The following is a 13,241-nucleotide window of genomic DNA, read 5'->3' as shown; positions in this document are numbered from 1 at the left end:
GTACTGTATTGTGAAGTTCATCCACCCACTGATATGGTATGCGCTGCACCAGTCGATAAGACTTGTCGTTTTCAAACCACTTTGGGTTTTAACAAATGCAAGCAGCATGATCACCTGCCTACTTGTCAAACGAAGCATCAAAGTAAGGGTGCCACGTAAAAGAGCTTGCAACTTAAAATGACTTACAGTGTATTTCACATGCTAGGTAGTGTATGTGGAAGCTGAAGTAGATTAAGGGGCAGAAAATTCTCGACATTAGATAAGGGAAAAATATCGCCTGACCCCGTCAAAGTAACTCTTTACAAAGCCGAGTGCAATATAACTAATGTGAAATACTTTTATAGTTTCTGATTAACAGGGTGCAGAAATTCGGGTTTGTCATTGGCATCCTTTTAAGGGAACTAAGAATCTGCCATTCGAAAGTTTACTAGATGTGATCGTGGTCTAGTTTTAATTTACTACTTGTCCACTTTTAAACCCAAACCCTGGTATCTACAAAATTGCATTAGAGCACTCAAGCACATATCACATTTACACAGGCCTAACATTGGCGTTTTTAGTCGCATTTGTTTTTAGAGAGTATGTTTGCCTTATGATTTTTAGGATCAAATAATTAATATAATTACCTACACCTGTGAACTTTCAAGGTTACGTATTCACCACTGGTCTTGTGGTTATTGCGCATTCTAACTGGCTGTCTGCTCACACGGCCTTCTAGCGTAATGCCTTAGTGTCCATAAAGGGGGTTTTAATTAGATAGTGTCACATGTTCCTTCCCTAATCCCTTTTAGTACTTTTTAATGGATTCTAAAGTAAGTCTCTTCACTTTATTTGTTATTTGCAGCTTAAGCATTTATGCTCAATGCTAAACAGTGAATCTCTCTCTCCATCCGATGCCGAGGTTTGGTTAATTATTTGGCTAATTTGGTGAAACAGTATTTGAATGTTCTTCGAGAAGCAGTCCATCTTGTAAGAAAGTTGGATTTTTCTGGTTTTGGAGAGACTCCACATAAGCTGACAGAATTGGCATCAGAAGTCGCTGGTGGGCTTGTGGCCTCTTATAAGGTTTGGTGTTCATATTGCCTTAACGAATAAACTTCTTAAGAAATCAACGAGCTTTTGCAAGGAAAATCAAAATTCAGATGTTTTGAAGGCCATATCAGCCCTTCAATGCGTAAGCTGTTAAAAGTGAACTTGATTTTCAGGCTATTTTAAATGAAAATTTCCTCAATTTCCTTAAAGAAGCGGACCTTCCTTCTCAGTTTCTTGGGACCTGTAATACCAACTTATTTGAAGCATTTTCTAGTCCTTGTCAAGCTTGGGCATTTAGCATCATCAGCTGAACAAACAGACCTTCGTCTATCATTTCAAGTCTGGAAATTCGTTTCTCAGTAAGTTCATTTATTCGCGCACTGGTCTCTAGGATTCTCGCCTCGTTTCACATCCAAATAAAAGAGATACTCCTCGAGGATTTCCACATGTGCACCGATTCATCGCTATCGGATGAATTCATCCTCTGCATGCTGCTTGCGAATAAGCGCCTCTTTAGCGAGTGCATAATTGACACGGAGGTATTTTGTTCAATTCCTTGACTCTTTCTTTCCTTACAAGAAGTGCTTGTCAGTGGAAAGTGATGAACCAACTTGGCGTAGCAAACTAAAACTCATTGCCTTCATATGTCGCCTAATGGTCGGATGTGTTCAGCACTTTCAATCGGTGCTATTTCTAACTAGTGAAAGGTGCCAACGCCGACGGGTGGTAGACTTTATCTCCTGGACTCTCGAGTGAGACTTGATAGAGCCTCTTGTCATCGCTTTGGTTCTCTCGTAGAGTACAGTTTGCGGGCGGGTTGTTCTCTGTGGGCACGGGGCTGGAGCAGAACTTTTTGAAGGAAGTCTCAACATCTCTCTTTGTTGCTGCAGACATGGCACTCTCGTGTGTTAGTCAGGTTGCACCGAAGCCAGGACAAAGCATTTCTGCTGCTGTGAATGCGATTGTTCTTGCTAGTACGTGAATTCTCTTTATTTCATTTTAACGAAGCACTCTTGCAACAAAGTTTGGGGTTAGGTGGGGGATGCATTTGTGTGTTGCCATTTGGTCTTAAAAGGTCGTATTTGCCAGCTTTTCCTGATAAATGAATTCAAAAATATGCCTTTGAAACGATAGCTATGATGCTTCATCACAGAATCCGCCTCAAAATCGACTTCTTGATTGCTGCTTTTTTGGTCCCTCGAAATGGTGGTGATTGTCATCGTTAATTCTTTTTTAAAACAGTTTTTCTAACTTTCATGTATCATTTTTTACGCTTTAGATTTAACACCCCTTGTCAATTGTCGAATTTTCGCCAGCATTTTGGTGAACCTTTCCAAGCGCAGAGGTATGAAATCATTCCAACATTACCAAATCTACCATCTGCGTTCCCATTCTACCCTAATGACATATTTATGTTGTGCAAAAACTAGACTCGCGAGCCTTCAGCATGTGGCTCTCCGACGAATTCAACGCCTACGCCGAGTTCTTCACCAATCTGGAAGCTGCTTTTGCGTTGTGGAAACCCTATGAATCTACCCCAAATCCCTCCGATTTCCACATTCCGCGCTTCTTGAACCTCAATATTGGTTTGTTTCATCGCTCTTTTGGGTTTAATTCGCCTTGTCGCCCATCTCTCATGCAATACCTGGCTTCCCTGTAGATCAAAAACAGCTCTCCTCATCGGTGGAACAATTCCTCACAACGATCACGATCGAGATTTGCAGATCGGTGCGGCATCTACCAAATGAGGTCTTCCCCTACTTGGTAAGTCGTCTCTTTTTTTGGTAACGGATGATCGAAGTGGGTCTTAATTGGGACATCTTGTTCAACCTAGAAAGCGTCCACTTAGATGGGTCGTCTCTTATTGTCTTCGTACCTCGATGCTTCCCCAAGAGTAGAAGTGCTATTAATTATCCAATCTTTTTAGTCATTACCGAAGGTAAAGTACTCCTGTAAAGTTAACAAAATCTTTGGAATCCTGCAGATTGTGGATTTCATAAATCGGATTTTATCAATAATGGGGACTACTTTCTACAACTTTCAAAACAGTTTTGGGAATATTTCCTGCATTTACTGCATCGGTCTGACTATTTTCTTTGTAGGAGTCTGCACTTTTGGAAACAACACTCCACGCCTCACCGGTTATTTCAATTGTTGCTCAGGATATCTGGTGCTTCGTCGTCAGGTAATCTGTTATTGCAGTTTTTGCCCATTTAGAATTTACTACTTAAATTTATTCAGTAAAAAGACATAAATTATCACTTATGGGACAAATACTTTTCCCCGAAATAGCTTTCACATAAACTGTTAGTTTCTCAATATTTTATCGTACGAAAATTCTGTGAATCTGGAATCTTGTGGCGACACTTTTTTCGGCAATGATTCACGAGGCTGGGGTTTTTACGTTTTATTGATATTTGCGTGCTGCGCCAACCAATTGCGTGATTGGCAAAACAAATGACTAAATTTGATAATGAATGGACTGCATAACCTTGGGATATATTGTTTTATGCTCTGTTTCTTTGACAAAATAATCTTGTCATTGAAAAGGCACTGATGACAACTTATGTTCGAAGTAGGTTTAATGTGTACATTTAATCGGATAGACAGCCAAAGGAATGTACCATTACAATTTTGTGATTTTTTTAATGGAAGAACACGATTGGAAATAATTTTGGAGTCATTTAGAAAGCTGAGGCGAATAGAAGAGGTTACCAGGTAAATTAAAATTAAGTGAAAAGTCGGGTCTCATCCAAATATTTTTGTTAAGCTATTGCTTTTGGACTAGACAAATCTCTACTTCGTTTAACAGTTATTATTTTCCACCATTGTTTCGCGAAAAGTATTATCCTCAATTAGAATGCCTAAACTTCAAAGTAATCATAATCGTACTGCAGTGCCTTTCCCTCGTTGGATAGTAAAGACATTCGATTCAGTTTTTCGTTTTGATTTTGTTAATTACCTAGTCTTCTTAAACTTCATACAATTGAGGCATTTGGTCTCATACCAATACGAGCATGTATGTAAATGCTTAAACTCCCGCTGTTTACGTTCAGTAAATGCAAATCTTCAACTCCATATCTTATTATCGCAGTGCTTTAATGTGTCCAATCGGATCAAAGGGGTATGTTGTGCTTGGGGCTTGGCGTTAGCAGTGCTTACCCGGCCACCCTCAAAATAGCAATAGAAGAGCCCCAAAACTGTGGTCGCAGTGTGCGTGTGTGTGGCCGATCCACTTCTTTGACTGCCAAACCCACTCTTCTCCCTCCACCTCACCCTCGTGGGAGAATGAGTTGTTTTATAAGAACTGAACATTGCTTCAAATTGTTTGAGCTACTCGGGAGGTGAAGAACTGAGCTTTTTCCAAGTTTTTTTTGTTGCTTAAGTCTCTAAGCCCTTTTTGAGTTCGAGGTCGCACTTTGTTCGGTCGCACGAATCTCCCGTACCAGCTGGTGGAGTTAGTGACCTCACTTCCTCCTGCGTATGTGGTGCCACCTCTAGCATTCTGTGTCCAACTAATTAAGCAATTTACCTAATTTTGCATGCTTTAAATTGACATATCCATTGTCTGAGTCCTAGAGGAAGTCCATTATGTTTCTTTTTCTTTTCAATCAAATTAGTTTCCTTCTGATTAAATGTATCAAGTCTGCGTTATGAGTGGCTTCAGGTGAGAAACTTGGGGTGTTGCATGTATGTGTTAGTGCACACGAATTAGCGTTTATTTGATGATGACCGCACAACTTTGTCGTCTTAATAGTCTCGAGTCTTTCCCAAATGGGTCGTTTGGGGTAAAAAATACACTTGGCTGCCATAACAGTCTTTCTGATGCATATACAGGGTTAACGTTATGTTTTGAATTGGTTCAATAGTCAGAGCATGGAAAATGCAGTCTGAAAGTCTTGACGGGTGCATCTTGAGCAAGGACGCCCCCACTGAAGAAAGGAAGTATTACGAGAAATATCGCATAAGTTCGTCTCGTGAAACCGTGGAGTTATTAATTGTAACTCCTGCGTCTGTAGATCCACCATTAGTACTACGTGCTACACTAACAGGAGTTGGTACTTAATATTCACGTATTGTATTTGCTGTGAATGCTTACTCAATAATAACTTTGTATGGTTCTTCTTTGAAGAGCACTTAATTGGAGAATGCCTTTTAAAAAGGTGTATTCTGTCTTGTAATCCTTTCCAGACGAAACAAATCAAAGCAAAATCTGAGCTTAGCCGTCATCGTTTCTATCTTTCTTCAATTCTACTACTAGCCGCTCCGTTCTAAACGTGATTAGCTTATGCTGACCCCAGAAAAGAATGCTATTTATTACTTAAAGAGATAGCGGAAGAGGAATTCGGAGGATGAGATAGTGTTTCCTTCCCAAAGCGCAAATACCACACTTAAATTTCGCAGCGAAATGAGCTATCGCGTTGCAAAAATGTAAAAATAGTACCATTTTCCGACGACTGGTTTATTAGCCCTGATTGTTCTTACAGAAATAGGTTTCTCCTATTCCTCTTCCAGTTTTATCTTTTTGAGCGGGTAGAATTGGTCTTCAGTACGAAATGTATGGTATACAGCTCTCATTGTGGTCCACTGCATACGCACAAAGAAAGCACAGTTCCCTGTAGATGACGCGTGTAGTAAATTGTGTGGGGATAGCCAAACAGCCAGGTGTAAGTTTGTTCACTTAACAATGATGGTCATTTCTTACTACGATATGCGGATTTAAGGGGGCAGAATTGCAAGGATATCGTACCCGATGGTCTGTGCACGTTCGCTCAGACTGGGGTGGAATGGGTTCCCTGAGTCCCTTTCCCACAGTTTATAGCTAGTCATTGCAACTAACCATGCCAAAAACTGCATAAACTTTTTCGGCACCATACTTTTTTACTTAACTATAATTTGTATTTTGTTTTAATTGGGTTTTATTTTATCTTAGTTTAATACTTAGATTCAAACCATTAGAGTTGGAGACATTCAAAAATCACAACTGAAGCTAGGGATTGGTAAAGTAAATTTGGCTGAAACTACACGTGGAATCAGGTGGAGCAGGTGAAAGAGGCAAAACGAAAACCTGGACAACCTTGAACACGTCTTGCTTACATTATTTAGCGGAGAATCATAAAATTTTGCGACAGCCTACCAATTTTCCAGTTTTGTTTTCCAGGCACAGGTTAGAGGGCCGTAAAAGTGGTCTATTTTGGATAAGGATATCATAATTATGCATTTTCAACGTTGAATTATGTGACGGCAACGGTGAATCTGCAAGCTCAGAGCTTTAGATCTTGGAAAGGTGTCCGAAGTTCTTCTTACAAGCTTTTTTAGTATCTACATTGCAAATCTGAGGTTGTTGAGAAGGAATAACGTAGTTATCGGAAATTTTAAGGAATATGCGTATTTGATTGAGATATAATGGAAGAAGGCTATGCTTTGGCAACAGGTGCCTATTCTTTCGTGATCCAAAATTATTCTGCTGAAATGCTTGTTTTGATCGAATTGGGAATCCGGGAGATACGTGGGGGTTAATATCTGGCCAGTTGCGACGTAGTTAAAATGGAAGTTGACTAGTTTCCCTCATTACATGTGCATACACAATCTTCGTGTTTGTGTAGCGCCCCGTGACCTCTCTGATGATGAAAGGTGACATAGTGCTCGGGTAGAATAAGTATTATAAAAGGGCTGGGAGCGGAGCTACTGGCATGGACCCGAGGCCATATTGTCCAGTGGAAGTACAAGGGCGGAGTCCCAGGTGTCCTTGAAATCAAAACGAGGATTTGAACAACTAAATCGCTTCTTCGTGCAAATACTCTTTGAAAATGCCTACCGGATTTTACTAAATTAAGGAAGGCAGGCAACTCTGCTTCCTATGAATGTGTGTGGCTTCGGTTAATTTCCAAGGTTTTATTTATAACTGTACACGAACTCACGTCCTATTGTTGATATTAAGGAGTGCATATTGTTTTTTGAATAAAATTTTTTTATTTACTCTGAGAAAAATGAGCTATTGCAGTATGTGTGGGGTCTAGCTGATATTTCCTCCGAAATTTGTGGTAGAAGTCGCGATCAAACAAAGCATACATTTTGATTAATCTCAGTCATCTCAATAGGGAAGTGTGTTTCTGTCCTAGAGAATCAAGAATCTCGTCCTTTTTATCTAATGGCATACTCTAACATCAGGAAAGTAGTAAAATACACATCAAGGAGCATCGTACCGATAGACTGACGTATTCCAGTATCTTACAATGCCTGCAGATAAATAATGGCGTTTCACGAGTCTTTACAGGTTACGGGAACTCATTCTAGCCAGAGATATCCAGGAAATTCACGATTGGGATGGGATCTTGTTCTTTGCAATTTTCAGGTCTTAAAAGATCGGATGTCAAATGACCGTATTTTAGGGGGAGACAGTATTTAATCCGTTTTCATGGCTCGAATGCGTTTGCATTTCCAACAACTGTAACCTCGTTTCACAAACCAGATAGTCGTTATAAGGCTTTATTTGTATTGTTGGAGGGAAAGAAAGGAATCACTTCTTTGCAATTTCTGATTTGGCTCTTTCCCTCTGGTAGGTACGGTAGTGCCGAGCTCTGCTGGCAGTACGTGACGCTGCTAGGCAACGCAGTGCTTTGTCTGGCGGAGAGGTACGCCTCCCCTACCAAAGGCACACCTCCTTTTAAGGCGCATCCACCCCTCGAGCAAATGTCGCGCCTGGGCTGCCTTCTTTCTCGCTTCCTTGTCTTCCTCACTGCTCGTCAACAGGTAGGAAGTACCCTGGTACAGCGAATGATGACCTTCTAAAGTAAAGCCTTCTAAATATTTACATCTGATGGCCTGAATTATCTAACGCTTAGTTTTCTGTGCATCGCATTTGTTCGTTGAGGCAAGGTCGTTTAAATATGCTGTTACTTTCGACTTCAAAAGGCTTGCATATTAATAAATTCCCAGTAATTTCCTTTACTCTTGCCTATTTCGCTTTAATCCATTCCAATTAGTTAACTAAGCCGTCACTTTCAGTCACCTTTTTAAACGTTTCCTTACTAATCAGAAAGCCGAAAAGAATGTAATTTTGCATTCCAGCAGGCGGTCGACAAACAAATGGGGAATGATATGCATTTTAATTTCCCTAAATGTTAGATACTTCGGTCTCCGGAGGGCTTCCGGGTGCTTGTTTGGCTGCAACAGTGGCATCTCTTCTGTAAAACAGGAATTTGTTGCATTAATCCGCTGTATCATTGCGGTGTCTTGTGATTTGCATCACGCAAGAGCTTGCGTGATTCTTTCTTCATTCCTAAGGGGCTAGCAGGGCCTACTGGTATGAAAGAAGTATCACTAACATACATATTGCCTGGGGGACCGTTGATATAAAAAAAATGTTATGCCACCTAAATGGTGGTCAAAACCGCGTAGCCAAATTGTAATCAAACCGAACATCTTTCATTACGACGGAGCTGTGTGCTTTTGTGGTTCCTGTCTAAACCGTTTGTTAGTTTTCGTTTGTTGCTACGCTTATCTTTTCGAGGAGCTTACTTCTCATGGCCTCATTGGCGGGCCTGTATCGTGCATTTATTACAGAGGACTCTTTTGGTCTTATTACATTCCACTGTTGTTGGTGCTGGTCGTTGCTGATTAGTGTCCGTAATTTGCTGTGTTGTTGGATTCCTACAGTGTCTATGCAGCCAACCAGCAACTTAGAAGGTGAAATTGTGTCTTTGTTTCTTTCAAAATCTCTTCTAGATCGTTCACTACCAAGGTCATGGCGGAGTAAAGCCAGCCATTATAGCTTGGATGTGTTTTTGTTCCCACATTGTTATTTATTCTTGACAAATTCAACTGCTGTCCAAGAACAAAAGCGCGGTACTATCATCCTCAGATCAACAACATTCTAAATATATTTTATTATTTTTATCTCGATGATCTAGCTCATTGCTTGGCTATACGATTTTGTGCAACCAGTTGTCACAAATCGAATTCAGGCTTGGGTAAGAAAAGTGGGGCGTCACGTATGCGTGACGCTGGTGGAGAACACGTTGAAGTCGCCATTGCTAACTTGTTAATGGAAAAATCACTATCAGTCAGAGTAACAGGGCGTTTTTTTACAGTGGCTTTCTGGCAGGCAAACGGATGTAAAGGGGTGCAAAGTTATTTTCATTTCATTCTTAGAGAATAACATACTTTTGCAGTGTTGCTTCGTTGGAAGTCCTAGGAATGGGCATTTATTTCACAAACCCCTAGGTCATGTAAAAGTTCACCTCTGTCAGCATATGTTGCGATTTACGAGTTTTGGTGGCTTACATTATTCATTGCTGCTGTACTGTGGGTATGTGCTCCTAATGGCAGTTTTGACCGTGCGGAAAGGTTCAGTTATTTGTGATATTCCGCAATTCTATAAAGAAGAGCACACCTTGCTTTCTCTCATTTTTTTACAAGTAAAGATTATTTTTGCTGGATAGTTCGCTTGCCTCGGCTTTGTAGTCGGAACGCTACAGTCAACTCAAAGCAGAAGGTATCATCATCCGTACATTCTTCACAGCCAGTTTTGCCATTAATCTAAAAGTCTAGGCCATTAGTTAAAGCTCCGTTTTCAACCATCAAGATGGGGGTAAATTTTCTTAATCCAAATCATCTAGGTGTTCGTTGGCAGGCTGGTTGATTCCATATGAACATGAGATCACCCTTGTTTTAATTCGTCCTAAGGATAAGCTATTTTTGTTTTTAGTCTAGGTTTACGTGGCTTCTTTTTGGATTGGAAATGCTGCATCCCTCCAAGGAGGTTAATCTAACATGGTGGGTCGTCACAGTTTGCTTATCAGTGGTGATTACTAAAATTTTCGAAGAAGTTTTGCTGCATTCGTATATTTCGTGTTTTATGATGTAGATTGGCGTTGCACAATCCATCTAAGACTATCGGACCGATTGTTACGTCGAAGTGGGGAACCACTACTGAGCATACACTAAAGGCTCAACATTACCTCAAAAAAATACTTCTCGATCTATTTCATTTCGCCTTAGCTGGTGCAATTTTTTGCAAAATAGGTCGTATCAATCGCTATGTAGGCAAATTGTTGGTCTTTCACAAGTCTGCTGATAGATGGTAGCATGTTTTGCTCAATTTTGATTCCAAAATGGAATGTGGGAATTAGCTTTCCACTTCCGGCTATCATGAGTGAACTTCCAAATTTGCGACAAAATGTCGTCAGTCGAAAATGTTCTGATGTTGCCCCTTCGAAAAGGCCATTTATCCTTCCTGTAAGAATCACTACCTTTGTTTTAGCTAACCGGCGTAGTATCCGATTTGAACTTGCTATCTCCTCCGATGGGTTGTTATCTGCTCCACTGACTTAGCGAATTATTATAATGTGTTTAGGAATTTGTAGAGATCATCTGAATTGGTTTCACAACCCTTGATACTTCTGTCGTGTGGTGCTCCACGTCATCTTTGGAAATGCGGTAATGCATGTTAATGGGGAGAAGGTGTACTATTAGCCTTCAGAGGTTCGGAGTGACCACTAGAAGTCGATGGGGTGCGGACACTTGGCTCTACCTCTTCTGCTAGCAGACCGCTATGTAGTGTGCATTGTTTCAAAATTTTTCAAACCCGTCTCAAATCGGTGAGTTTATGCGCATCAAATGGAGGCGAAATTACCTCCATCGAAATCTTCCTGGATGCTAACTGCTTCGACCTCCAATGGGCCTTCATGCTGTCTGTTTGACCAGGAACCCATTATCCCCTGGTAGGAATCAAGACATTCACTAACCTGGCCGATCCACTGCACTGCAAGCGTGCCCGTATATTTTGTAATTTAGGATGCAGGATGGCTGGTGAAATTCGCTATTTTAGCGGTCTTCTGTGATGTTTGTGCCTTTAATGGTCTTTCAGGGCTGATTAGAAAGTCCATTTCGTGGTTGCCTATTCGATCTTCTCGACTTGCAGATTGCTTTGCTGTGTTGGCGAATCGCTTCAGCTGGCCCACTTTTGGGCTTTACACTTCAAAGACCAACCATTAAAAGGATGTTACTGTATCGGTGCTACACTCAGTAGGCGATGCCAAGTGTCGTTATAGCTGGTGCTTGTGTCGTAAGCCAGTCCAGATGCCAGTAGTAGGGACTGTAGGCTAGTGATAATGTGTATACGGAGCAGCCTGCGGTGATGGCCGCTTATCGTGTAAAAGTATCAGTGACGATCCTGCGTCTGTCAGCGGTGACTGCGGCCTTGGTAGTTCCCATCTCGCAGCACAGCTGCCATTCCTGGGAAAATTCAGCTCGTGAGATGTCAGATCAGTGAAACTGCACATGAGGTTATTTTTCTTTCTTGGGAAACAGTAAGCATAACCATTCACGTATATTTGCAAGTTTGGAAAGTTAGCGCATTTCGGTTAGCATAACACATTTTCTACTTTCGACGAACAAGGACCCTAAGGTTTTCTGGATTGCGAGAGTACACCTTTTTACTTCGAAGCCAATGCAAGCATCAAGGCAGTGGTGTTGTGTTTATTCACCATCAGCGATGACAAGGAGAGGTGGGCCTCCCCTAGGCGGGCTTAGCCATGCTGACAATTCTTTCTACATGGCAAATTTCTCTTTCCTTTTGCTAGCATTTGAATGTTTAATAATTTTATGAGGTTTGAACAATAACTTGGCATTTCAGTGGGCATCGTCTGTCTGGGAATGTGGTGCCATTCAGTAGGAGGGCTATAAATCATGAGAGCTCTTTTCCATTTCGCAAGCGATGATATTTATAGCATTGCTTGGAACAACGCTTTCACTTTGTTTTCTACGTTACTACGGAATTTTTGTAACCGCTTTAATGATGCTGCTTTACCTGCGAGTTTCGTTTGGTTGTCCTACTCAGACAATACCGCCTTCGTGTTGTTAGTTGGCAATCCGTGCGCTATCTCTACTTAAGTTTGATTTTGTTATACCTTTTTTGTTATTTTAAGATAATCTTCTGTAAAGCTTATTTTTGCTGAATTCACCTCCTACACTGTTATGAGTTCTCCCTCGATACTAATTCCTCCGACTATGTCATCTTTTCTCTATTACTTTGATATCTATTTTGGGAGACTATTTTACGCACCAGAGGAATCACCGTTACTTTGCTTCCGATTGTTTTTATTAAAAAAGCAGAAGTTTTCTAGAAGAATTGTCCACTCCTGATTGAATAGCTCTTCTGAGAAGTTGAAAAGCTGCATACCTTGTAAATTTAGGTTTCATTTACGATTTGCTACAAGAAAACGGAATAAGTCTTCTATTACAAGTTCATTTGTATGAAACAGTACGAGTGATGAGACTTTTGAGGCCTGTCGAATTGCATAACAGCATTTCATCCTCGGCGTAAACAGTCTCATTTGCTTAAGGCAGTTTCGCCTTTCAGGCGTAATCAGATTCTGATAAGATGTTGTTGGCAATGCTTCTGCGCTTCACCTTTTTGTACCCTGTAAGGTTGAAATTGAAACCTTTTCTACGAGAGTGTCGAATCATTTTTGATCGCCCAAAGGCGGCTTACTGTGAACTGGCTAACAACTTCGTTAGCAGTGGTGATAATCCATTGCCCCCAATCCTGTGTTGTAAACAGAGTGGTTGAGTTTAGAACGAGAAAGTAGAAACATGGCGTTCTTGTTCTCAAGGATATTCACATGCTTTAGGTTCTAAAATGGTATAACTGGGCAGAACCTATCACTTGTGCGGTGTGAAGATCGATGTGACTCTAAAATTTCGATGCTTAGGTATTTGGCTAGAGGAGGCACTTTCCCATATTAAGCTGACGCAAAATCCCCATTCCTTGAACATTACACCATTTGCCTTATATGAGAGCGCAAAATTCTTGAGCTTACTCGAATTCATACTTTTGCACGTGAATAGGTTTGTGCTGCATCAAAGCAATTTTTACCGCTTACCGAAAAAAATCCTACCACAATCATTGGCTTTAGTTGAGTGTGTTGCGTCTTAAGTGTCTACCCCGCGCCGTAAGATGCAGGTTGTTTGAAGAAAGTCGAGCATGTTTTTCTGCTATTTACTGATTCACGTAACTTAAGTTCGCTATTATGCAACGCATGGACTTCTGAGAAGTGCAATTTTGTATTAATTCATTGAAATCTATTCCATTACACATATTAATGAATATTGACTAGCTGCCGTGGACCGTTGTCAACTTTATTTCTTGAATTCTCCAAACGCACATTTGGAGAATTGAGATCTGGTGCGATGGTGTTAATGAT

At 40.8% G+C, this 13,241-nt stretch overlaps 1 protein-coding gene across 1 annotated transcript; it reads left to right on the top strand. All coding sequences in view use genetic code 11, as the record gives it.

Moving 5' to 3' along the window:
- Window positions 1-1,478: 1,478 nt before the first annotated feature.
- EGR_07510 (hypothetical protein) lies at window positions 1,479-7,824 on the top strand (the record flags this gene model as incomplete). The annotated part of the gene is made up of 8 exons (XM_024496759.1): window positions 1,479-1,571; window positions 1,612-1,784; window positions 1,831-2,006; window positions 2,312-2,377; window positions 2,463-2,618; window positions 2,693-2,796; window positions 3,135-3,217; window positions 7,596-7,824. The coding sequence occupies 8 exons, from the start codon at window positions 1,479-1,481 to the stop codon at window positions 7,822-7,824; spliced, it is 1,080 nt and encodes a 359-aa protein (XP_024348830.1).
- Between the last annotated feature and the right edge of the window lie 5,417 nt (window positions 7,825-13,241).

Source organism: Echinococcus granulosus (assembly GCF_000524195.1).
Source record: "Echinococcus granulosus chromosome Unknown EG_S00079, whole genome shotgun sequence".
Lineage (NCBI taxonomy): Eukaryota > Metazoa > Platyhelminthes > Cestoda > Cyclophyllidea > Taeniidae > Echinococcus > Echinococcus granulosus.
Note: the sequence above shows the minus strand (reverse complement) of the source record. Positions and strands in the feature narration are given on the sequence as shown.